The following is a 27,310-nucleotide window of genomic DNA, read 5'->3' as shown; positions in this document are numbered from 1 at the left end:
CATCCACTGCAGTGGAACTCTTTAGCCGAGCAAGGCTTTGAACAATCTGCAAATAGGATGGTGGGATGTTAGAAGGGCCTCGACCCGAAACGTCACCCATTCCTTCCCTCCAGAAATGCGGCCTGCCCAGCTGAGTTACTCCAGCTTTTTGTGTCTATCTTCGGTTTAAACCAGCATCTGCAGTTCCTTCCTACACACTTTGGGTTTGAGTTTTGTTTATTGTCACTTGTACCGAGGTACAGTGAAAAGCTTTTGTTGCGTGCTATCCAGTTAGCGGAAAGACAATGCATAGAAACATAGACAATAGGTGCAGGAGTAGGCCATTCGGCCCTTCGAGCCTGCACAGCCATTCAATATGATCCTCGTTGATCATCCAACTCAGTATCCTGTACCTGCCTTCTCTCCATACCTCCTGATCCCTTTAGCTACAAGGACCACATTTAACTCCCTCTTAAATATAGCCAATGAACTGGCCTCAACAGAGGGCAGTGGAGGCCAAATCACTGGATGGATTTCAGAGAGAGTTAGATAGAGCTCTAGGGGCTAGTGGAATCAAGGGATATGGGGAGAAGGCAGGCACGGGTTATTGATAGGGGACGATCAGCCCTGATCACAATGAATGACGGTGCTGGCTCGAAGGGCCGAATGGCCTCCTCCTGCACCTATTTTCTATGTTTCTATGTAACTCCACCGGGACACACAGAGAAAACCATATCTCCCCCCCAAAAAAAATAATTTGAGAAAAACCTGGTGGATGGAGATTGGGGCCCGGATCCGGGAAACATTCCTTCCAGGAGCGGTGGAAACGGAACCGGAGCTTTCAGGAGGGAATTGGATGGAAATGATTTGCAGGGAAATGGGACTAAGAACCGACTGATTCTCGGGGGGCCTCTAGCGTTTTGGACAACTCCCCATGCTGAAAATGTCAATGAGTACAGAGCACAGCTTTAAAGTGAGTAGGGAGCGTCTAATGGAGATGTGTGGGCTAAGCTGCTTTACACAGAGGTCGGGTGCCACTGTTGTGGACCCTCTGGGCTACAGGACATGAAGTGGCCTCACGTCAGTGCCCCTTATATTTATATTATGGGATGTGGACACACTGATCTGTTTTGTAGTAAATGCCTACTATGTGCTGTGTGCTGAAGCAAAGCACAGGGACACATGACAATAAACTCTCTTGAACACTTACCCTTGAGACTCATCACACTCCTGCTCACCACTGGCACCTGGTTGTTCAACGGCTCTGGAATAGAGAGGAGGAATTAGTGTCCAGTTACGAGCACACAGACCGACATGCACGCGCAAACCGACGGGCACACACAGTGGGCAGGTGTATACTTAATTATCTATCTATCCATCTATCCATCCATCTATCTATCTATCCATCCATCCATCCATCCATCTATCCATCCATCCATCCATCTATCCATCCATCCATCTATCCATCCATCCATCTATCCAACCATCTATCTATCCATCTATTTATCCATCTATAAAGCTGTGTGTGTGTGTGTGTGTGTGTGTGTGTTTGTATATATGTGTGTGTGTGCGTGCGTGCGTGTTTTTGTATATATGTGCGTGTGTGCGTGTGTGTGTGTGTGTATATATATATATGTGTATATATGTGTGTGTGTTTTTGTATATATATGTGTGTGTGTGTGTGTGTGTGTGTGTGTGTGTGTGTGTGTGTGTGTGTGTGTGTGTGTGTGTGTGTGTGTGTGTGTGTGTGTTTCTGCCTGTCTTGTGGTTGCCAGCCTGTGGGTGTCAGCCTTTGATTCGTCGCTACGCCAACACCAGTCCCACAAACGCCCAGATTTTTTTCCCATTTCGGTAGAGATTTCACTTTTCATTCCAAGTATCCACTCCTCATTAAATTTTGTCGTGTTTATGTACACATTTTTAATAAAATCCTTCCCCCCCCCCCCCCCCACCACTCACTCATTTTGTCGCCTCCTGCTGGCCAGCGACCATAACGGCTGCTGGCGCCCGCCTCTCGCCTCAAAGACGCCATTTAAAAACAGCCGCACTGCTGAGTGCTCGAATCCTCAGTTGGAGGACCACGTCTCCCGTGGGGGCTACGGGTAGGGAATGGCTGCATTGGGGGAGCAGACCCAACGGGTCTGCACTTGGTCTAGTAACATATAATTATAACATTAGTGGGACTCGCATTAGGACTGCGCAGTGGCACAGCGGTAGAGCTACTGCATCACAAGTGCCAGAGACCCGGGTTTAATTCCACTGCTGTCTGTGCGGAGTTTGCACGTTCTCCCCGTGACCTGCGTGGGTTTTCTCCCTGATCTCCGGTGTCAAGGTTCAAGGTTTCAAGGTCAGTTTATTGTCACACACGCCAATTAAGGTACAGTGAAATTTGATTTACCAGACAGCCATACAAGAAAAAGCAACAAGTCACACAACTACATAAAAGTTAACGTAAACATCCACCACAGCGGATTCCCCACGTTCCCCACTCTGAGGGGAGGCAATACAGTCTAATCTTCTTCCTCTTTATTCTCCCGCAGTCGGGACAGTCGAACCATTCACAGTCGGGGCGATCATAGCCCCTGCAGCTTGGAGCTCCCAATGTCTGTCTGTAACCAGAGACCACGAGCTCCACGATGTTAAAGCCTGCGGGCTCCAAAGTCGACCCTTGGCACAAGGATCCTCCCACAATCCTAACACCTACAGGTTTGTAGGATCATTGGCTAGGTGTAAAAAGTGTGTGTGTGTGTGTGTGTGTACGTGTGTGTCTGTGTACGCGTGTCTGTGTGTGTGTGTACGTGTGTGTGTGTACGTGTGCGTGTGTGTGTGTGTGTACGTGTGCGTGTGTGTGTGTACGTGTGTGTACGTGTGTGTGTGTACGTGTGTGTGTAATACTGTTGATGTGCAGGGAGATGGGCAGAAGGGCCTGTTTCTTCGCTGTATCTCCAAATTAAACGAGATGGGCCGAATGGCCTAATGCTGTTCGTATTACATGACTTTATGGCCTTAAGACGTTACAGATAGACCGTGCAAACTCCACACAGACACGGCCTGAGGTCGGGATGGAAGCCTGGTCTCTGGCGCCGTGGGTGAGCAGCACTACCTGCTGCACCCGCTCCCCCCGCAAGAAGGGCGGGCGTCCGTGGGACAGCGAGATCCGTGGGGGGGGGGGGGGGGGGGTTTGAGGTTCGCGCCCCACCCACCCTCCCCACTACGAACCTATGCTTTTATCGCAAGCATCGAGGCAATCTTTCTTGTTGTCGTAGTTGTTCAGGTTGGCCAGGCAACCCCCGTAGATGAATTCCTGGCAGGTCTTTTCCGTGCCGTTGTAAAACCACCTGGGGATGGCCGCTCGGCATGGACCGGTCTTCGGTGGGCTGGAGCAGTCCACTGCAAAAAGAAAAAGCCACAAGAGTCCTGTTTAGTTCAGAAACATAGAAACATAGAAAATAGGTGCAGGAGGAGGCCATTCGGCCCTTCAAGCCAGCACCGCCATTCATTGTGATCACGGCTGATCGTCCCCTATCTATAACCCGTGCCTGCCTTCTCCCCATATCCCTTGACTCCACTAGCCCCTAGAGCTCTATCTAACTCTCTCTTAAATCCATCCAGTGATTTGGCCTCCACTGCCCTCTGTGGCAGGGAATTCCACAAATTCACAACTCTCTGGGTGAAAACGTTTTTTTCTCACCTCAGTCTTAAATGACCTCCCCTTTATTCTAAGACTGTGGCCCCTGGTTCTGGACTCGCCCAACATTGGGAACATTTTTCCTGCATCTAGCTTGACCAGTCCTTTTATAATTTTATATGGTTCTATAAGATCTACCCCCTCATCCTTCTAAACTCCAGTGAATACAAGCCTAGTCTTTTCAATCTTCCCTCATGACAGTCCCGCCGTCCCAGGGACCAAGGGAATGGAGCTTAGAGAGTAGGGTGGGCACGGTGGCGCAGCAGTAGAGTTACTGCCTCACAGCAAATGCAGCGCCTGAGACCCGGGTTCGATCCTGACTACGGGCGCTGTCTGTACGGAGTTTGCACGTTCTCCCCGTGACCCGCGTGGGTTTTCTCCGAGATCTTCGGTTTCCTCCCACACTCCAAAGACGTACAGGTTTGTAGGTTAATTGGCTTGGTATTAATATAAATTGTCCGCAGTGAGTGTAGGATAGTGTTAGCGTGCGGGGATCGCTGGTCGGTGCGGACTCGGTGGGGTGAAGGGCCTATTTCCACGCTGTATCTCGGAACTAAAGGCAGGCCAAGTCACTGGATATTTTTAAGGCAGAGATTGACAGATTCCCCCATTCTCCTGCCTTCTCCCCAGAACCTCTGACACGTGTACACCCCATAGCCTCAGACTAACACTCAGTTACTCCAGCACGCTGTGTCTATCTGTGGCCTACGCAACATCTCTCTGTACAGCAGGCATGTCACTCCAATGCTGTACATACCCCACGTACAGGATGGTGCAAATCCCACAACCTCATTCTCAACGTGGGAAAAACTAAGGAGATGGTGGTTGACTTCAGGAGGGCGGGAAAACAACACCATACACCTCTGCACATCGATGGAGCTGATGTGGAAAGGGTCAGCAGCGTGAAGTTCCTAGGACTCCACCTGTCAGATGACCTGATGTCCACAACCAACACCACAGCACTGGTCAAGAGAGCCCAGCAGCGACTCCACCCTCTCCGAAGACTACGTAAAGCAGGTCTCCCCACTACACACCTACGAACTTTTTATAGGGGGACAATCGAGAGCACATTAACCAACGGCATCACTTCCTGGTTCGGGAGCTGCAAGGCGTACGAACGGCACCAACTTGACAGGATTGTGAAGACCGCCAGCAGGATTATTGGTGCTCCACTCCCTTTCTTGCTGGACATATACAGGAAGAGATGTATCAACAGAGCCATCTCCATCATCAAAGACCCCTACCACCCATCGCATCACATATTCTCCATCCTGCCATCTGGGAAGAGGTACAGGAGCATTAGCTGCAAAACCAGCAGGATGCTCCTCAGCTTCTTCCCGCAGGCTATAAGACTGATAAACGGACTTAGCCCCCTGCCAAAGTATCGCGCACCAACCACCAACCTGGACAGAGCCACTGTCGTGCCGCTGCCGATCGGAACGCCTGTTGATGTTTAGTTGAGAGTAGTGTTAAACTTGTTCAGGATATATGTATTTTTATTTCTATTTATTTTTTACTGCACACTGAATGGACACTGGTTTGAGTAACGTTTTTTTGTTTCCTCTGGGTATGTGAGTACTCAGGAAAATAACAATAAAGATACACAATACAATACAACACTACTACAGCCCCCACAAACCCTCCAGGGTGGTGATATCCTACCCAAGGGCAGCACAGTGGTAGAGTTGCTGCTTTACAGTGCCAGAGACCCTGGTTCGATCCTGACCACGGGTGCTGTCTGTGTGGAGTTTGTACGTTCTCCTTGTGACCATGTGGGTTTTCTCCGGGTGCTCTGGTCTCCTCCTACACTCCAATGTTGTCTAACGTTAGTAGCTCCACCAATATAAAGCACTTTGGCCAACGAGAGTTGTTTTTTTAAATATGCTATAGAAATGAAAGTGACTTGGCTTGACAAAGACGTACAGGTTTGTATGTTAATAGGCTTTGGTAACATCGTAAAATTGTCCCTAGAGCGTGTCACATAGTGCTCGTGTACAGGGATCGTTGGTCAGCATGGGCTTGGTGGGCCGAAGGGCCTGTTTCTATGCTGCATCTCTAAATTAAACTACAAATGTGGTTTGTGTGGGAGAGCATTGCAGATGCTGGTTCAAATACAAGATAGACACAAAATGTTGGAGTAACTCAGCAGGGCTGACAACATCTCTGGAGAGAAGGAAGGTGTGACGTATTTTGGGTCGAGACCCTTCTTCACGTCCTCCCACTTATAGACAATAGACAACAGGTGCAGGAGTAGGCCATTCGGCCCTTCGAGCCAGCACCGCCATTCAATGTGATCGTGGCTGATCATCCACAATCGGTACCCCGTTCCTGCCTTCTCCCCATATCCCCTGACACCGCCATCTTTAAGAGCCCTATCTAGCTCTCTCTTGAAAGCATCCAGAGAACCTGCCTCCACCACCCTCTGAGGCAGAGAATTCCACAGACTCACCACTCTCTGTGAGAAAAAGTGTTTCCTCGTCTCCGTTCTAAGTGGCTTACTCCTTATTCTTAAACTGTGTGTGTGGCCCCTGGTTCTGGACTCCCCCAACATCGGGAACACGTTTCCTTATCCTTGGACCATGACCCTACAGACAAGGCAGCAGGCCTTAACATCACACACGCCATATCAGATTTCATTTCTTCCGGCTGTCTGCCCTCCAAAGCCTCCAACCTCATCGTTCCCCAGCCCCGCACGGCCCGGTTTTATCTTCTCCCCGAAATCCACAAACAGAACTGCCCTGGCAGATCCAATGTTTCCACAAACGTGGGCTAGCGGGAGCTTGTTTTTGCTCAAAATGGCTGCCATGTCATTTTACGACAGGGACACTCTGAAAAGGTGCTATCAAAATGCAAGCTTTGCATTTCACAGGTGGGTGTGTCAGGAGTGGGGGGGGGGTGAGAGGAAGGAGGGGGCGAGGGGAAAGGGGGAATCAGAAGCCTCCCACACAAGGACAATAACCTTCTAAACAGTCACTAATTCTTCGTTCATTGCCAGTGTAAGCAGCTAAACAGATGGGGTTGTGATCTAAGAGATTAGTCACCAAGATGCTAATTCACAAACCGGTCTAACGACATCGCACAAGAGTCTAATGTAATCATTAACTGTTTGAGAAACTCAAGGGCTGCTACTGCAACCTTACATACACTAACCATTCATGCACACACACACCACACACACGCCAACCACACACACACACACACACCAACACCAACCACACACACACCAACACCAACCACACACACACCAACCACACACACACACACACACACACACACCAACCACACACACACACACACACACCAACCGCACACACACACACACATCAACCACACGCACACACACCAACCGCACACACACACACACACAACCAACCGCACACACACACACACACAACCAACCGCACACACGCACACACCAACCACCCGCACACCCCAACCACCCGCACACCCCAACCACACGCGCACACACACACACGCACACACCAACCACACACGCACACACCAACCACACACGCACACCCCAACCACACGCACACACCAACCACACGCACACACCAACCACACGCACACACGCACACACCAACCACACACGCACACCCCAACCACACGCATACACCAACCACACACACACACGCACACACCAACCACATACACGCACGGCTACGTAAACAAGATTATCCTCGGTCACAAGGGTCCCAAACCAAAATGTCTGTCCCCCCCCACATTGATGTTGCCTGACCTGCTGCGTTCCTCAAGCACTTTGCGTTTTTCTTTGTAAGCCAGCATCTGCAGTTCCTTGTGTAGGAAGGAACAGCAGATGCTAGTTGATACCGAAGATAGACAAAGTGCTGGAGTAATTCAGGCAGCATCTCTGGAGAAGTGGAATAGATACTCAGCCCGAGTAGTAGCAGTCAAACACGGGACAAGGGCGGTCCTGTACGGGACAAACCAATTAGGCCCAATATACGGGATGTCCCGGCTAATACGGGACAGTTGGCAACCCTAGTCCTGACCCAAAATTTTGCCCGTCCAACCCCCCCCCCCCAACCACAGATGCTGCCCGACCCGCTGAGTTACTCCACCCAGTCTGTTTTCCGATCATCATCAGAACAGGTTGTACAACTGAGGTGGCAGCGTTTGTGAAGCGGCAGGAAGTGAGACTGCCTGTTGCCACATCGGGCAACGTGAGAAAACTGATGTTCTTCCACAGACCGCACACTAAATATTTCCTCCTAGTCACATCCGCTGCATCAGTACTACCCACCCTCTCCCTCTCCCTCGCTCTCTCTCACACTCAGGGCCTGGCATTGGTGGAGATGGCTCAGCGGGTCAGGCAGCATCTCTGGAGTAAAGGAGTAGGCAACTTTTCGGGTCGAGACTCTACTTCCGACTGAGGAAGGGTCTGGACCAGAAACATCACCGAGTCTTTGGTCGGAAGAAGGGTCTCCACCCGAAACGTCACCTACCCCTTTTCTCCAAAGATGCCGCCTGAGATGTAACCCGCTAAGTTACTCCAGCATTCGGTGGTCTATTTAGTTTCGAGATACAGCACGGAAACAGGCCCTTCGGCCCACCGAGTCCCAGCCGACCGGCGATCTCCGCTCACTAACACTATCCTACACACACACTAGGGACAATTTACAATTTTACCTACGCCAATGGACCTACAATCCTGCACGCCAGAGACACGGGTTTGATCTTGACCTTTGGAGTGTGGGAAGAAACCGGAGCACCCGGATAAAACCCCACGCCGGTCAGAACGTGCAAACTCCATACAGACAGCACCAGAGGTCAAGATCAAACCCGTGTCTCTGGCGTTGAGGCAGCAACTCTACCGCTGCCCCATCGGGCCCCCAACGTCAGTGTAGACCAGCATCTTGCCGTTCCTCTCTACACATCAGAGGAGATGGGAATGAGGGTTGGCGCAATCTATGGTCTACAGTCTATGCGTTGTGCTAGGCCAGATAATAGACAATAGGTGCAGGAGTAGGCCATTCGGCCCTTCGAGCCAGCACCGCCATTCAATGTGATCATGGCTGATCATCCCCAATCAGTACCCTGTTCCTGCCTTCTCCCCATATCCCCTGACTCTGCTATCTTTAAGAGCCCTATCCAGCTCTCTCTTGAAAGCATCCAGAGAACCTGCCTCCACCGCCCTTATGGCAGAGAATTCCACAGACTCACAACTCCCAGTGAGAAAAAATGTTTCCTCGTCTCCGTTCTAAATGGCTTACTCCTTATTCTTAAACTGTGTGTGGCCCCTGGTTCTGGACTCCCCCAACAACGGGAACATGTTTCCTGCCTCTAGCGTGACCGATCCCATTTTTGTCAAGCCAGTGTCACCAGGACACTGGGCCTTAACGAGAGAAAACAAGAAGCCCAGATCCCCTTGGGACAAGATCGGACTTTTCAGAGACTTGGAAGTTGCAGGATGGTGTTGGAACATGGCGACCTTCTGCTTGCGGTTCCAGAAGAGGACCCAATACACTCATGTAGAGCATGGCTTGACTAGATAGCACGTATATTTCACTGTATCTCTGTACACAAAACAATAACCAAACAAACAAAAACAATCAGAAGAAAGGTCTCGACCCAAAATGTCACCCATTCCTTCTCTCCAGAGATGCTGCCTCACCCACTGAGTTTCTCCAGCATTTTGTGTCTACCTTCAAAACAAACAAACAGACCAACTAACCAACTGAATCATCCTATTAACAACTAGATAGCAGCCCAAAGCTAATATCTACCTCATTGTAGACCCTCAAACTATCCTTACATAGAAATAGGTGCAGGAGTAGGCCATTCGGCCCTCCGAGCCAGCACCACCTTTCAATATGATCATGGCTGATCTTCCAAAATCAGTACTCCAATCCTGCTTTTCCCCCATATCCCTTGATTCCGTAGCCCCAAGAGCACTATCTAACTCTCTTGATAAACATCCAGTGAATCGGCCTCCACTGCCTTCTGTGGCAGAGAATTCCACAGATTCACAACTCTCTGGGTGAAATTATATCCTCCAAAAATTCCAGAGGATTAGTCAAGCATGATTTAATTGGACTAACTTATCCCTTTATCCTACATCTGTAACGGTTATAATAGTGTATAGTCTTTCTGCTGACTGGTTAGCACACAACAAAAAGCTTTCCACTGCACCTCGCTACACGTGACAACAAATTAAACTAATTGACCAGCTAACCGATCAACTAACACTAGCCCTTGAATCTAATTTCCCAATCTGCCACGCATTCCAACAACTTTGCAATTTCCTTCATTTTAATCAAAAAAGTGTCAAATTGAGTGACAGTACTAAGAAAAATGTGTAAATTCTATTATGGTCACTCTTTCAAAGAAACATTTTATCACAAAATTATTAATTAAACCCCTTTCACGAGACACTAAGTAATATATTAAACATCTTGTTTGCATTCCAGAAATTCATCCCTTAATCCATACACAGACAAATCCAATCGCATTAAAACTAACAGTCTGATTACTGGACTGTCGATGTTGGCACGCTGACCTTCATCAGTCAGGGATGAGAGAATAGAAGTCGGGATGTGATGTTGCAGTTGTACATAGGCCTGCCAACTTTCTCACTCCCAAATAAGGGACAAAAGGTCAAAATACAGGACATAGTTCCCCACGGCAATTCGTTGACCGACTGGGCCGTGGCTGGGTAAACGATGTTGGCCCCGGGTGCTGGACTGCACACAAAGCCCAGCTGAGGAGTTTTGGTCCGGGCAAGTCCAGCTCCCCATCCAACTCATGAACCGATGATCGGCCATGAGAAGGAGGGGTGGTGGTGGTGTCGGCGGTAAGCGAAGGTCTGAAGGTCGGACAGATGGCCGGGCTGCCGACCAACCGACGGGGCCACGGGCGAGGTGCTGCTGCTGCACTCCATGGGCTGCACTACGTCGGGACGGGTGAGGCTGGGCCGGCGCTCCGACTCGACAGTCCCCTCGACCCGAGTAGTAGCGGTCAAATACGGGACAAGGGCGGTCCCGTACGGGATAAACCAATTTAGCCCAATATACGGGATGTCCCGGCTAATACGGGACAGTTGGCAACCCTAGTTGTACAAGACGTTGGTGAGGCCACATTTTTTGGTACTGTGTTCAGTTTTGCTCACCCTGTTCTTGAAAGGATGTCATTACGCCTGAGAGAGTGCAGAGAAGCTTTACAAGGATGATGGAAGATCTCTGGAGAAAAGGAACAGGTGACGTTTCGGGTCGGGACTCTTCCTCAGACTTTTTCTCCAGAAATGCTGCCCGACCCGCTGAGTTACTCCAGCATTTTGTGTCTATTTTCTTGACAAAGAAGCATCTATTGCCAGGAGTCAAGAGCCTGAAGTACTGGGGGACGTTGGGAAGATTAAGACTTTATTCCTTGGAACGCAGTAAGCAGAGGGATGATCTTGGTCTGAAGAAGGGTTTCGGCCCGAAACGTTGCCTATTTCCTTCGCTCCATAGATGCTGTTGCACCCGCTGAGTTTCTCCAGCACTTTTGTCTACCCTAGAGGGATAATCTTAACTAGTAGTCTCCTCAGTCACCCAAAGCAAAGATACTAGAGGAGTTACTTTGGTCCAAAGAGTCGTAGCGTCTTTCTGGTCACCACTGGAATTTCAACACGTTGAAAATTTTCGGTGACCTGCTGCGACTATGACGGGTGCCAGCAAGTCACCGAAAAAATCACGCAAGTGGGACAGGCCCTTTAATAGGAACCCGAGTGACAACATTGTCGCACAGGTGGTGGGTTATTTGGAACAAGCTGCCAGAGGAAGTTGTTGAGGCAGGTACAATAACAATTAAAGGACTTTTGGACAGGTGAGTGGATTGGAAAGGGGGAGATGGGCAAACACAGGTAAATGAGAGATCGACACAAAAGCTGGAGGAACTCAGCGGGTCAGGCAGCATCGCTGGAGAAAAGGGTGACACTTTGAGTTAAGACCAGGTTCAGGAATAGCTACTTCCCCACAGCCATCAGGCTATTAAACCTGGCTCGGACAAAACTCTGAACATTAATAGACCTTTATCTGTTATTTGCACTTTATCAGTTTATTTATTCATGTGTGTATATATTTATACAATGGTATATGGACACACTGATCTGTTTTGTAGTCAATGCCTGTTGTGCTGAAGCAAAGCAAGAATTTCATTGTCCTATCAGGGACACATGACAATAAACTCACTTGAATCTTGAAACTTAAGACCCTTCTTGAGACTGGAAATTTCAGACATTTCTCCTTTTCTCCAGAGATGCTGCCTGACCCGCTGAGTTATTCCAGTTTTTGTGTCTATCTTCAGTTTAAACCAGCATCTGCAGTTCCTTGAGTGTTGAGGAGTGTTTGACTCCTTCCATTTCCTCCAAACACAAGGCGTAGCTATGGGCACACGCATGGGCCCCAGCTACGCCTGCCTCTTTGTCGGGTACGTTGAACAATCCTTGTTCAATACGTACCAGGGCCCCATCCCCGACCTCTGCCAGTTCCTTCCTAGGCAGGGAAGTGGAACTAGTTTAGATGGGGCAACTTGAGCAAGTTGGGCCGAAGGGCCTGCACCCGTGCTGAATGACTCCGACTCTTATGCAACTCGTCCTGGTAATGACCTCATTTATACTGCGCTCCCATCACAGCCACCAACATTGCTATAAAACCACTCCCCACAATGTAAATTGCTCCCCTCGTTCACTCTGGGTTGCACCCAAACAGAGCCCATAACACAATCTACAGAGACAACTTCACCACCATCTTCTGCACCACCCATTCTCAGAGTCTATGGTACACAGCTCCAGAGATTTGCTACAATAAGAACTATATTCTGCACTCTGTATCTTCCCCTTTGCTCCATCTATTGTAGTCGAGTTTGACTCAAGTGTAATTATGAACAGTATCTGAGCTCGATCAGTGGGCAAAACGAAGCTTTTCACTGTACCTCTGTGCTAGCTACAGGAACAGGTTCAGGAATAGCTACTTCCCCACAGCCATCAGGCTATTAAACCTGGCTCGGACAAAACTCTGATTATTAATAACCCATTATCTGTTATTTGCACTTTATCAGTTTATTTATTCATGTGTGTATATATTTATATTATGGTATATGGACACACTGATCTGTTTTGTAGTAAATGCCTACTATGTTCTGTGTGCTGAAGCAAAGCAAGAATTTCATTGTCCTATACAGGGACACATGACAATAAACTCACTTGAACTTGAACGTACTATATTATGCGTCAATAATAAGCCTAACCCTTAAGCATGGACAAGTTTAGTTTAGAGATACAGACAGAAACAGGCCCTTCGGCGCAACAACCAGCGATCACCCCACACCCTAGCACTCTCCTCTACATTGGGGCAACGTACAATTTCACCGAAGCCAATTAACCTACCAACCTGTACGTCTTTGGAGTGTGGGAGGAAACTGGAGGAAACCTACGCAGGTCACGTACGCGAGGGGAGAACATAGAAACATAGACAATAGTTGCAGGAGTAGGCCATTCGGCCCTTCGAGCCGGCACTGCCATTCAATATGATCATGGCTGATCATCCAACTCAGTATCCTGTACCTGCCTTCTCTCCATACCCCCTGATCCCTTTAGCCACAAGGGCCACATCTAACTCCCTCTTAAATATAGCTAATGAACAGGCCTCAACTACCTTCTGTGGCAGATAATTCCACAGATTCACCACTCTCTGTGTGAAAAATGTTTTTCTCATCTCGGTCCTAAAGGATTTCCCCCTTATCCTTAAACTGTGTGACCCCTTGTCCTGGACTTCCCCAACATCGGGAACAATCTTCCTGCATCTAGCCTGTCCAACCCCTTAAGAATTTTGTAAGTTTCTATAAGATCCCCCCTCAATCGTCTAAATTCTAGCGAGTACAAGCCGAGTCTATCGACGAGAACGTGCAAACTCCGTCCAGACAGCGCCCGCAGTCAGGATTGAACCCGGGTCTCTGGCGCTGTGAGGCAGCAACTCTACCGCTGCGCCACCGTGCCGCCCGTACGGATTGAAAAGCCCGATTCCATGCAGTAAAACTTGATGACTGCACTTTGCACTCTGTTTAAGAAGGAACTGCAGATGCTGGAAAAATCGAAGGTGGACAAAAATGCTGGAGAAACTCAGCGGGTGAGGCAGCATCTATGGAGCAAAGGAAATTGGCAACGTTTTGCCCTCTGGCATCTTTTGTCTGCATGGTGCACAGCAGTTACAGGCTGTTTTAGGGGGGTGGAGCACTCATCTAGTGTGTGTAGCAAAACCCTCTCCTCCCACCCCAGTCACCAGAACAGGATGAGGGGTGGTTGTGGTGGGGGGGGGGGTGGGGGAAAGAAGAGGGAAGGGGTCATTGGTTTGTTGCAAACACGAGAGAAACAGCTTTAACCGCAGAAACCAAACTCCAGGACAGCTGATATAACTCAGGAAGAGAGGATAAGCAACAGCAGCAGATCATTTAACAATAAGGTCATTGTTACACCCAGGACATTCTCCTGTTACAGCCAGCAACACTCCCACCTAATCGCATCCATCTAGCTCAACATTTAAGATTGTTAAGGGCTTGGACACGCTAGAGGCAGGAAACATGTTCCCGATGTTGGGGGAGTCCAGAACCAGGGGCCACACAGCTTAAGAATAAGGAGCAAGCCATTTAGAATGGAGACGAGGAAACACAGAGAGTTCTAATTCTGTGGAATTCTCTGCCTCAGAGGGCGGTGGAGGCAGGTTCTCTGGATACTTTCAAGAGAGCTAGATGGGGCTCTTAAAGATAGCGGAATCAGGGGATATGGGGAGAAGGCAGGAACGGGGTACTGATTGGGGATGATCAGCCATGATCACATTGAATGGTGGTGCTGGCTCGAAGGGCCGAATGGCCTACTCCTGCACCTATTGTCTAAACCTGCATCTTTGATCCAACAGTTCTTTAAATGGAAACATTATCACCCTCGTATCCACCACCTTTTCCCCCCTTCCTCGCCTGTTCCCCCACCCACCCCCCCCCCCCCCCCCACACACAACAGGTTGAATCTATTAAAAAAAATTACAAAGTGCTGGAGTAACTCAGCAGGTCAGGCAACATCACTGGAGAACAGGAAGAGGTGATGTTTCAGGTCGGGACCCTTCTTCATTATGTCAGCAGAGGTAGTTGAGGCAGGTACAACATTTGCTCCACCCCCCCCCCCCCCCCACCCGACTCTCAGTCTGACGAAGGGTCTCGACGCGAAACGTCACCTCTTGCTTTCCTCCAGAGATGCTGCCCGTCCCACTGAGTTACTCCAGCTTTTTGTGCCTATCTAACACTTGGACAGGTACATGGATAGGAATGATTGAGAGAGATATGGGGGCAAATGCAGATAAATGGCACCAGCATTGATGGGGCATCTTGGTCAGTATAGACAAGCTGGGCCGAAGGGCCTGTTTCCATGCTATGACTCAGACTCTTTTCAGATCCAAAGTATAAAACTGTCATGTTGACTTCACTATCTTCCTGTCCTTCGGGGAGTGGAGTTAGATAAATATTTTTTTTTTTAAATTAAAGTTTAGCTATAACATTCCAACCCGACACGTCACCTAAAATTCTGAAAGGACCTCCTGGACTGAATCATCACCTATCCATTTTCTTCAGAAATGCTGCCTGACCTGCTGAGTTACTCCAGCACCTCGTGTCCTTTCATGCATTAACCAGCATCTGCAGTTCCTTGTGTCTACAGGGTGGATCTTAACCCTTGAAGGATAAGAGGGAAATCTTTTAGGACCAAGATTAGAAAATCATTTTTTACACAGAGTGGTGAATCTGTGGAATTCTCTGCCACAGAAGGTAGTTGAGGCCACAGTTCATTGGCTATATTTAAGAGGGAGTTAGATGTGGCCCTTGTGGCTAAAGGGATCAGGGGGAATGGAGAGAAGGCAGGCACAGGATACCGAGTTGGATGATCAGCCATGATCATATTGAACGGCAGTGCAGGCTCGAAGGGCCGAATGGCCTACTCCTGCACCTATTTTCTATGTTTCTATGTTAAAGTGGTGGGTCACAGACTAACAGAGGGAGAAACTGATTCATGGAAGCCTGCAGCTCAGGAACAGGCCCTTCGGCCCATTTATCCATGCTGGCCAAGATGGCCAATCTAAGATAGTCCCATTTGCCCACATTTGGCCCAAATAACCTCTAAACCTCGTGTGTCGGAAGGAACTGTAGATGCTGGTTTAAATCGAAGATGGACACAAAATGCTGGAGTAACTCAGCGGGACAGGCAGCATCTCTGGAGAGAAGGGATAGGTGACGTTTCATGCCATTCAACATGATCATGGCTGATCAGCCAAAATCAGTACCCCGTTCCTGCTTTCACCCCATATCCCTTGATTCCTAAATCTCTCTTGAATACATCCAGTGAATTGGCCTCCACTGCCTGCTGCAGCAGAGAATTCCACAGATTCACAACTCTCTGGGTGAAAAAGTTTTTCCTCGTCTCAGTCCTAAATGGCCCATCCCTTATTCTTAAACTGTGACCCCTGGTTCTGGACTCCCCCGACATCGGGAACATTTTTTTCCTGTCCAATCCCTTAAGAATGTTGTATGTTTCTATAAGAAACCCTCTCATCTTTCCAGTGAGCACAAAGCCAGCAAAGTCCTATCAAAAATAGTCAGAGAGTCTCCTATGAGGCAGATAGCAGTTCAGGAAACAGTCAAGGGAAAGACAATACATGATAAATGGTACGAGTCAGGGACAGGTTTGGTGATGGGTCATCCTGTTACTCATGTTCTCGTTTGCAGCCACTTGTTTTGCTGGCTGCTGTCTAAATCAACATTAATGTTGTGAGCCAAACACTGAGGAGCATTCAGGAGGATCCGAGTCCTGAGAGACAGAAAACAAACGAGAGACAAACAACAAACAACACACAGCCCTCTGTTGCCACTGGCTGAGAGGACGGGAATGAGGAAGTTGTTTCTGCCTGGTCACAAACGCTGGCCACAAACACACCGGATCCTGAGCGGTAGTGTTGCTGCCTTACAGCCAATTCAGCGCTGCCGGAGACCCGGGTTCGATCCCAACCAGGGGGGCTGTCTGTACGGAGTTTGCACGTTCTCCCCGTGACCTGCATGGGTTTTCTCCCGAGATCTTCGGTCTCCAAAGACGTACAGGCTTGTCGGTTAATCGACTTGGTAAATGTAAAAATGGTGGTGTTCTCTCACTTGGGTTAAACCACAAGAAATGTGTGGGTTCGAAGGTCCATGTCCAAAGTGCAGATCATTAAGCTGTAAAATGTATCGACTCTTCACATCCATTCCACTTGTCATGGAGTCATCGAGCTGTACAGCAGGGAAACAGGCCCTTCGGCCCACCTTGTCTACACCAACCAAGTTGACATACTAGGCTAGTCCAATCTGCCTGCATTTGGCCCATAGCTCTGTAAACCCTTCCAATCTGTCTTTTAGTAATTGTTTAATTTAGTTTAGTTTAGAGATACAGCGTGGAAACAGATGCTTTGGCCCACATGGTCCGCGCCGACCACACTCGTACCATCCTAAACACGAGGGACGATTTATAATTTTTTACCAAAGACAATTACTGTACGTCTTTGGAGTGTGGGAGGAAACCAGAGCACCCGGAGAAAACCCACATGGCCACAGGGAGAACGTGCAAACTCCATACAGACAGCACCCGTAGTCAGGATCGAACCCGGGTCTCTGGCGCTGTGAGGCAGCAACTCTACCGCTGCTCATTCCAGATACGGACGACACTCAGTGAAAACGTTGCCCACGAGCTCCCTCTTAAAATTCTCCTCTCACCTTAGCCTATGCCCTCTCATTTTCCGGAGGTTGCAGGTAGGGAGACTGACAAAAACCTCCGGGAACCGCACGGAAACCTTGGGTGGGGCGCAAAGTCTCCAGAGGTTTCCTAAGTGGGACAGGGCCATAAAGGGACAGAATGTCCTATGTTACATGACTATTTCACATCGATACAAAGATACAGGTAAGGGCAGCACAGCAGTAGAGTTGCTGCCTCACAGCGTCAGAGAACCGGGTTCGATCCCGACTACGGGCACTGTCCGTACGGAGTTTGCACGTTCTCCCCGTGACCTGCGTGGGTTTTCTCCGAGATCTTCGGTTTCCTCCCACACTCCAAAGACGTGCAGGTTTGTAGGTTAATTGGCTTGGGTGTAAATATGAAATTGTCCCTAGGGTGTGTTGGATGGTGTTAATGTGCGGGGATCGCTGGTCGGTGCCGACTCGGTGGGCCGAAGAGCCTGTATCTCTAAAACTAAACTAAAATACAGATGCTCACAATGACATTTATTTATTAGGACAAACAGGGTGTGGAGAAGCGATTATGTAATACACTTTGCATGCCTGAAGGCACATGGGCCGAATGGGCTCATCCGAGGCTGCATTAACTCTGGGTTTGACCAGTCGGTGCTGGCTCAGGGCAGGGATGGGACAATGCAGGGCAGGCAGACCCCATCATCTCTCTTCTCCCCCTACTGTAAAATACAACATCATCCCTTCCCACACCACAGGTGCCTGCCTTGTCCTTCCTGTCTAGACACTCCCTCTTGCTATCAGGTCTAACCAGCTTCCAAGGAACACACCAGATGGGTGGGACTTGGAACTTGCAATGGCTCACAGCTTGTAGTAAACCTTTCATCCCGACCTTCAGCAAAATTCAGCAGAAGCCGCTATCAGGCCACTGAACCATCCTACCAAAAACCAGAGAGCAGTGCTGAAATACTATCTACTGCCTAGAGCAGTGGTTCCCAACCTTTGTTTAGCTCATGGCCCCCTTGGGATCTTTTAATTTTTCTGTGCCCCCCCCCCCCCTGACATTATTAGCTGAAAAAAAGTACTTCAATATTATAATACCTTCCATAAAAATATCAGTGTCTATTAATTGTACATATATTCTCTTTTATTCTATTCCACAAACATCAAAAATATTTCGACTGCATAGATTTAAATTTATTAGAACTGAAATTTAGGAGGCAACAGAGTGGTAGCTCTGTGGGTTCCTTCATTGAACCTGTGCCCCCCCCCCCTAAATCCCAAAATTATTCTGTGGCCCCCCCTGAAATTTGCCATGGCCCCCCAGGTTGGGAATCACTGGCTTAGATGACCCTTGGACTGTCCTTGATCGGATTTTGCTGGCTTTACCTTGCACTAAACGCAGTTCCCTTGTCATAGAAACATAGAAAATAGGTGCAGGAGTAGGCCATTCGGCCCTTCACCACCATTCAATATGATCATGGCTGGTCATGTGCAAGAAAGGACTGCAGATGCTGGAAAATCGAAGGCCCACCTTGTCTACACCAACCAAGTTGACATACTAGGCTAGTCCAATCTGCCTGCATTTGGCCCATAGCTCTGTAAACCCTTCCAATCTGTCTTTTAGTAATTGTTTAATTTAGTTTAGTTTAGAGATACAGCGTGGAAACAGACGCTTTGGTCCACATGGTCCGCGCCGACCACACTCGTACCATCCTAAACACGAGGGACGATTTATAATTTTTTACCAAAGACAATTACTGTACGTCTTTGGAGTGTGGGAGGAAACCAGAGCACCCGGAGAAAACCCACATGGCCACAGGGAGAACGTGCAAACTCCATACAGACAGCACCCGTAGTCAGGATCGAACCCGGGTCTCTGGCGCTGTGAGGCAGCAACTCTACCGCTGCTCATTCCAGATACGGACGACACTCTCGGTGAACACGTTGCCCACGAGCTCCCTCTTCAAATTCTCCTCTCACCTTAGCCTATGTCCTCTCATTTTCCGGAGGTTGCAGGTAGGGAGACTGACAAAAACCTCCGGGAACCGCACGGAAACCTTGGGTGGGGCGCAAAGTCTCCAGAGGTTTCCGTTCAGGTTTCCCAAGTGGGACAGGGGCATAAAGGGACAGAATGTCCTATGTTACATGACTATTTCACATCGATCCAAAGATACAGGCAAGGGCAGCACAGCAGTAGAGTTGCTGCCTCACAGCGTCAGAGACCCGGATCCCGACTCCGGGCGCTGTCCGTACGGAGTTTGCACGTTCTCCCCGTGACCTGCGTGGGTTTTCGCCGAGATCTTCGGTTTCCTCCCACACTCCAAAGACGTGCAGGTTTGTAGGTTAATTGGCTTGGGTGTAAATATGAAATTGTCCCTAGGGTGTGTTGGATGGTGTTAATGTGCGGGGATCGCTGGTCGGTGCGGACTCGGTGGGCCGAAGAGCCTGTATCTCTAAAACTAAACTAAAATACAGATGCTCACAATGACATTTATTTATTAGGACAAACAGGGTGTGGAGAGGTGATTATGTAATACACTTTGCATGCCTGAAGGCACATGGGCCGAATGGGCTCATCCGAGGCTGCATTAACTCTGGGTTTGACCAGTCGGTGCTGGCTCAGGGCAGGGATGGGACAATGCAGGGCAGGCAGACCCCATCATCTCTCTTCTCCCCCTACTGTAAAATACAACATTATCCCTTCCCACACCACAGGTGCCTGCCTTGTCCTTCCTGTCTAGACACTCCCTCTTGCTATCAGATCTAACCAGCTTCCAAGGAACACACCAGATGGGTGGGACTTGGAACTTGCAATGGCTCACAGCTTGTAGTAAACCTTTCATCCCGACCTTCAGCAAAATTCAGCAGAAGCCGCTATCAGGCCACTGAACCATCCTACCAAAAACCAGAGAGCAGTGCTGAAATACTATCTACTGCCTAGAGCAGTGGTTCCCAACCTTTGTTTAGCTCATGGCCCCCTTGGGATCTTTTAATTTTTCTGTGCCCCCCCCCCCCTGACATTATTAGCTGAAAAAAAGTACTTCAATATTATAATACCTTCCATAAAAATATCAGTGTCTATTAATTGTACATATATTCTCTTTTATTCTATTCCACAAACATCAAAAATATTTCGACTGCATAGATTTAAATTTATTAGAACTGAAATTTAGGAGGCAACAGAGTGGTAGCTCTGTGGGTTCCTTCATTGAACCTGTGCCCCCCCCCCTAAATCCCAAAATTATTCTGTGGCCCCCCCTGAAATTTGCCATGGTCCCCCAAGTTGGGAATCACTGGCTTAGATGACCCTCAGACTGTCCTTGATCGGAGTTTGCTGGCTTTTCCTTGCACTAAATGCAGTTCCCTTGTCATAGAAACATAGAAAATAGGTGCAGGAGTAGGCCATTCGGCCCTTCACCACCATTCAATATGATCATGGCTGGTCATGTGCAAGAAAGGACTGCAGATGCTGGAAAATCGAAGGCCCACCTTGTCTACACCAACCAAGTTGACATACTAGGCTAGTCCAATCTGCCTGCATTTGGCCCATAGCTCTGTAAACCCTTCCAATCTGTCTTTTAGTAATTGTTTAATTTAGTTTAGATTAGAGATACAGCGTGGAAACAGACGCTTTGGCCCACATGGTCCGCGCCGACCACACTCGTACCATCCTAAACACGAGGGACGATTTATAATTTTTTACCAAAGACAATTACTGTACGTCTTTGGAGTGTGGGAGGAAACCAGAGCACCCGGAGAAAACCCACATGGCCACAGGGAGAACGTGCAAACTCCATACAGACAGCACCCGTAGTCAGGATCGAACCCGGGTCTCTGGCGCTGTGAGGCAGCAACTCTACCGTTGCTCATTCCAGGTACGGACGACACTCTCGGTGAAAACGTTGCCCACGAGCTCCCTCTTAAAATTCTCCTCTCACCTCACCTCCATACCTTTAACAATGACATTTATTCTCCTCTCACCTTAGCCTATGCCCTCTCGTTTTCCGGAGGTTGCAGGTAGGGAGACTGACAAAAACCTCTGGGAACCGCACGGAAACCTTGGGTGGGGCGCAAAGTCTCCAGAGGTTTCCGTTCAGGTTTCCTAAGTGGGACAGGGCCATAAAGGGACAGAATGTCCTATGTTACATGACTATTTCACATCAATACAGGCAAGGGCAGCACAGCGGTAGAGTTGCTGCCTCACAGCGTCAGAGACCCGGGTTCGATCCCGACTACGGGCGCTGTCCGTACGGAGTTTGCACGTTCTCCCCGTGACCTGCGTGGGTTTTCTCCGAGATCTTCGGTTTCCTCCCACACTCCAAAGACGTGCAGGTTTGCAGGTTAATTGGCTTGGGTGTAAATATGAAATTGTCCCTATAGGGTGTGTTGGATGGTGTTAATGTGCAGGGATCGCTGGTCGGTGCCGACTCGGTGGGCCGAAGAGCCTGTATCTCTAAAACTAAACTAAAATACAGATGCTCACAATGACATTTATTTATTAGGACAAACAGGGTGTGGAGAGGTGATTATGTAATACACTTTGCATGCCTGAAGGCACATGGGCTCACCCGAGGCTGCATTAACTCTGGGTTTGACCAGTCGGTGCTGGCTCAGGGCAGGGATGGGACAATGCAGGGCAGGCAGACCCCATCATCTCTCTTCTCCCCCTACTGTAAAATACAACATCATCCCTTCCCACACCACAGGTGCCTGCCTTGTCCTTCCTGTCTAGACACTCCCTCTTGCTATCAGATCTAACCAGCTTCCAAGGAACACACCAGGTGGGTGGAACTTGGAACTTGCAATGGCTCACAGCTTGTAGTAAACCTTTCATCCCGACCTTCAGCAAAATTCAGCAGAAGCCGCTATCAGGCCACTGAACCATCCTACCAAAAACCAGAGAGCAGAGCTGAACTACTAACTTTTTTTAGCTCATGGCCCCCTTGGGATCTTTTAATTTTTCTGTCCCCCCCCCCTGACATTATTAGCTGAAAAAAAGTACTTCAATATTATAATACCTTCCATAAAAATATCAGTGTCTATTAATTGTACATATATTCTCTTTTATTCTATTCCACAAACATCAAAAATATTTCGACTGCATAGATTTAAATTTATTAGAACTGAAATTTAGGAGGCAACAGAGTGGTAGCTCTGTGGCCCCCTTCATTGAACCTGTGGCCCCCCCCTAAATCCCAACATTATTCTGTGCCCCCCCCTGAAATTTGCCATGGCCCCCCAGGTTGGGAATCACTGGCTTGGATGACCCTTGGACTGTCCTTGATCGGACTTTGCTGGCTTTACCTTGCACTAAACGCAGTTCCCTTGTCATAGAAACATAGAAAATAGGTGCAGGAGTAGGCCCTTCGAGCCTGCACCACCATTCAATATGATCATGGCTGGTCATATGCAAGAAGGAACTGCAGATGCTGGAAAATCGAAGGTCTACCTTCCCTTGTCACGTATCTGTGTACATTGTAAATGGGCCGATTGGCATCACCATCAGGTATTGTGTTTCTGCTGACTGGCTCGAAGGGCCGAAAGGCCTACTCCTGCACCTATTGTCTATTGTTAGCAAGCAACAAAAGCCTGTCACTGTACCTCGGTACACGTGACAATAAACCAAACCAAGACACACACGCAAAATGCTGGCGTAACGGGTCAGGCGGCATTTCTGGAGGAATAAAAAAAATTATAGGGGACATTTTGGGTCGGGACCCTTCTTCAGACTGAAAGATGGGAGAGAATTGGCCAGAACAAAACAGGCCAGCAACAGATGACATAGAAAATAGGTGCAGGAGTAGGCCATTCGGCCCTTCGAGCCTGCACCGCCATTCAATATGATCATGGCTGATCATCCAACTCAGTATCCTGTACCTGCCTTCTCTCCATACCCCCTGAGCCCTTTAGCCCCAAGGGCCACATCTAACTCCCTCTTAAATATAGCCAATGAACTGTGGCCTCAACTACCTTCTGTGGCAGAGAATTCCACACAGATTCACCACTCTCTGTGTGAAAAATGTTTTTCTCATCTCGGTCCTAAAAGATTTCCCTCTTATCCTTAAACTGTGACCCCTTGTTCTGGACTTCCCCAACATCAGAACAATCCTCAGTGGTCAGGCAGTGTCTGGAGAGGGAATGGATAGATGATGTTTCGGGTTGCAACCCTTCCACATACATTCCCTCCATTGTCGCTGCCTGACCCGCCGAGTTCCTCCAGCACTTTGTGGTTTCGCTCACGGTTGCAGCACCTGCAGTTCCTTGTGTCACCATTACACAATGCAGGAAACAAAGGATTAAGGACACACACACACAGGATAAACAACTCCTGTTGAATCCAGCTCAAGGCACACGAGATACAGGGAACTGCAGCTGCTGGAGTCTTGAACACAACACAAAGTTTACCGGAGAGCTAGCTCACTGAGTTTGCCCAATCCCTCTTCATCCATTTACCCAGGTTACTGGGAGGGGGGTAGGGGAGAGGGCAGAGGAGAAGGGGGGGGGGGGGGCTGGCTCACAGCCAAAAGTTAGCACTTTCATTGGAGACATGCACACATACACCACGATGCACAGAGAGAGACACACACACACACAGACACACACACACAGACAGAGAGACACAAACAGACACACACAGAGAGACACACACACACAGACACACACACACACACACACAGAGACACACACACACACACACAGAGACACACACACACACACACAGAGACACACACACACACAGACAAGCTGGAGAAGCGAGAACAAAATTGGGAAGAGGGGGGGGAAACAAAATGGAGAGACAAGAGAAAATTGGAGATGAGTTGGGGGGGGGGGGGAGAGAAAGTCGTGTTTGGGGCACACTGAGCGTCTTCCTTGGCACAACAGCGTTACCTCCTGCCCCACTGGTCGGTGGGCCGAAGGGCCTGTTTCCACGCTGCATCCCTAAAACAGTTCCCAACCTTTTCCGGCCCGTTTACCCCTGGGAAAAGTAAATGTACCTCCAGCCTGTTTTGTCCAGTCATTTGAGTTCACACCTCTATCATAATAGAGCGACCGACAAAGGGGACATTTTAAAATACTGCTTGTAACAAATTTATCCCCCGAAATCAACAAATTTACCCCCTGGGTAGGCGACATGTCCCCCCCCCCCCCCCCCCCCCGGGATAAAAATTTGCCCCAGTTTGGGAACCCTTGCTAGCATACGACTAGAGGCAGGAAACATGTTCCCGATGTTGGGGGAGTCCAGAACCAGGGGCCACACACAGTTTAAGAATAGGGAGTAAGCCATTTAGAAAGGAGACGAGGAAACACTTTTTCCACACAGAGAGTGGCGAGTCTGTGGAATTCTCTGCCTCAGAGGGCGGTGGAGGCAGGTTCTCTGGATGCTTTCGAGAGAGAGCTAGATAGGGCTCTTAAAAATAGCTGAAGCAAAGCAAGAATTTCATTGTCCTATACAGGGACACATGACAATAAACTCACTTGACTCGGCTTGACTTCAAGAGAGAGCTAGATAGGGCTCTTAAAGATAGTGGAGTCAGGGGATATGGGGAGAAGGCAGGAACGGGGTACTGATTGGGGATGATCACATTGAATGGCGGTGCTGGCTCGAAGGGCCAAATGGCCTGCTCCTGCACCTATTGTCTAAAGAAGGGTACACAAAAAAGCTGGAGAAACTCAGCGGGTGCAGCAGCATCTATGGAGCGAATGAAATAGGCAACGTTTCGGGCCGAATAGGATCTGTTTTAGCAAATAGGCAACGTTTCGGGCCGAATAGGGAACTGTTTTAGGAAATAGGCAACGTTTCGGGCCGAATAGGATCTGTTTTAGCAAATAGGCAACGTTTCGGGCCGAATGGGGAACTGTTTTAGGAAATAGGCAACGTTTCGGGCCGAATAGGGATCTGTTTTAGCAAATAGGCAACGTTTCGGGCCGAATAGGGATCTGTTTTAGCAAATGGGCAACGTTTCGGGCCGAATAGGGATCTGTTTTAGGAAATAGGCAACGTTTCGGGCCGAATAGGGAAATGTTTTAGCAAATAGGCAACGTTTCGGGCCGAATAGGGATCTGTTTTAGGAAATAGGCAACGTTTCGGGCCGAATAGGGATCTGTTTTAGGAAATAGGCAACGTTTCGGGCCGAATAGGGAAATGTTTGAGCAAATAGGCAACGTTTCGGGCCGAATAGGGATCTGTTTCAGGAAATAGGCAACGTTTCGGGCCGAATAGGATCTGTTTTAGCAAATAGGCAACGTTTCGGGCCGAATAGGGATCTGTTTTAGGAAATAGGCAACGTTTCGGGCCGAATAGGGATCTGTTTTAGGAAATAGGCAACGTTTCGGGCCGAATAGGGTCTGTTTTAGCAAATAGGCAACGTTTCGGGCCGAATAGGGAACAGTTTTAGGAAATAGGCAACGTTTCGGGCCGAATAGGGATCTGTTTTAGGAAATAGGTAACGTTTCGGGCCGAAACCCTTCTGGGTTTCGGCCCGAAACGTTGCCTATTTCCTTCGCTCCATAGATGCTGCTGCACCCGCTGAGTTTCTCCAGCATTTTTTTTGGTCTACCTTCGATTTTCCAGCATCTGCAGTTCCTTCTTAAAGACAACTTTAAAAGACTGAAAGGTGAGCAGAGACGTCGCTTTACCTGTCGGCGTGTCGTTGTGTTGCACGGAGCCAGGTTTGAAGTTGGCCACGAAGCCCGGCCGTGGGTGGAGGGTGCAGACGGGAGGGCTCTGCCCCAGCGGGCATTCGATGAGATGGCAACGAGGGTGTTCGGGCTGGGAGAGGGAGAACAGGGCGAGGTTGCAGTTTGGCAGCGAGCAACATCGGCTCAGGCACTCGGCAGAGCCTTTCACCTCCGGCGAGTCGAGCAGCGACGCCCCGCGGTCCACGCTGCCGGCTTCAAGGCTGAAACCCTGGGATACATTGAAGGAAGTCAAGCATTCCTCTCCGGCCCGGGCCGCCGGCGCACAGAACAGGAGGAGGAAGGAGACGAGAGCTGGAAACACAGACGCCATCTCTCACACACACACTCACACAGAGAGAGAGCGAACGCACCTGAAGAAATCCAACACAACCTGTAAGAATGATCCCACAAGCCAAATCTCCTCCTCTAATCACACTCCCATCCAATCCTCTCCCTGCACTCTCAACCAAAGCCCTGCCCAAAGATCTTTGGCCCTGCCCAGCTAAACACTCTTCCTTCAACAACACACTTCCTTATAGCCCTTCCCCCTGGCAAAAAGTTTCAAAACTTTCCATCTATCTTCTTATAATCCACCTCTACACCGATAAACCATTGGATTTAGTTACAATATTTTCCATCCCTCCTCCCCCCCCTCTTTAATATATAATGTGGCAGGAAAATACATCACATTTTACCTCCGGGGAGAAACGTTCAAAGTTATTTATTTCTGATGTTGCGTCACAATAAGGACATGTGAGAATTTTCAAACGTATCCCCTCGTCTTATTGTGTTTTTAAACTGTATTTGGCACGACTCGAGGGGGCCTGTGCTACATAGAGGCGTTGGGCCAGGCTAGGACTTCATTCCTTGGAGTTCAGGAGGTTGGCAGACGATAGACAATAGACAATAGGTGCAGGAGTAGGCCATTCAGCCCTTCGAGCCAGCACCGCCATTCAAGGTGATCATGGCTGATCATCCCCAATCAGTACCCCGTTCCTGCCTTCTCCCCATATCCCCTGACTCCACTATCTTTAAGAGCCCTATCTAGCTCTCACTGGAAGTCAAGTCAAGTCAAGTGAGTTTATTGTCATGTGTCCCTGTATAGGACAATGAAATCCTTGCTTTGCTTCAGCACACAGAACATAGTAGGCATTTACTACAAAACAGATCAGTGTGTCCATATACCATAATATAAATATATACACACATGAA

The 27,310-nt window shown here is 48.9% G+C and overlaps 1 protein-coding gene across 1 annotated transcript; it reads right to left on the bottom strand.

Moving 5' to 3' along the window:
• Window positions 1–2: 2 nt before the first annotated feature.
• LOC116967748 (kunitz-type protease inhibitor 1-like) lies at window positions 3–26,768 on the bottom strand (the record flags this gene model as incomplete). The annotated part of the gene is made up of 4 exons (XM_033014356.1): window positions 26,057–26,768; window positions 3,199–3,369; window positions 1,190–1,243; window positions 3–46 (listed from the first exon to the last, which is right to left on the bottom strand). Coding segments are annotated over exons 1-4 (642 nt in total), but the record flags the coding sequence as incomplete, so codon positions are not given.
• Window positions 26,769–27,310: the final 542 nt, after the last annotated feature.

The sequence above is a fragment of the Amblyraja radiata genome, chromosome 41 (genome assembly GCF_010909765.2).
Source record: "Amblyraja radiata isolate CabotCenter1 chromosome 41, sAmbRad1.1.pri, whole genome shotgun sequence".
NCBI classification, from domain to species: domain Eukaryota; kingdom Metazoa; phylum Chordata; class Chondrichthyes; order Rajiformes; family Rajidae; genus Amblyraja; species Amblyraja radiata.
This window is presented reverse-complemented; position numbering and strand designations above follow the sequence as displayed.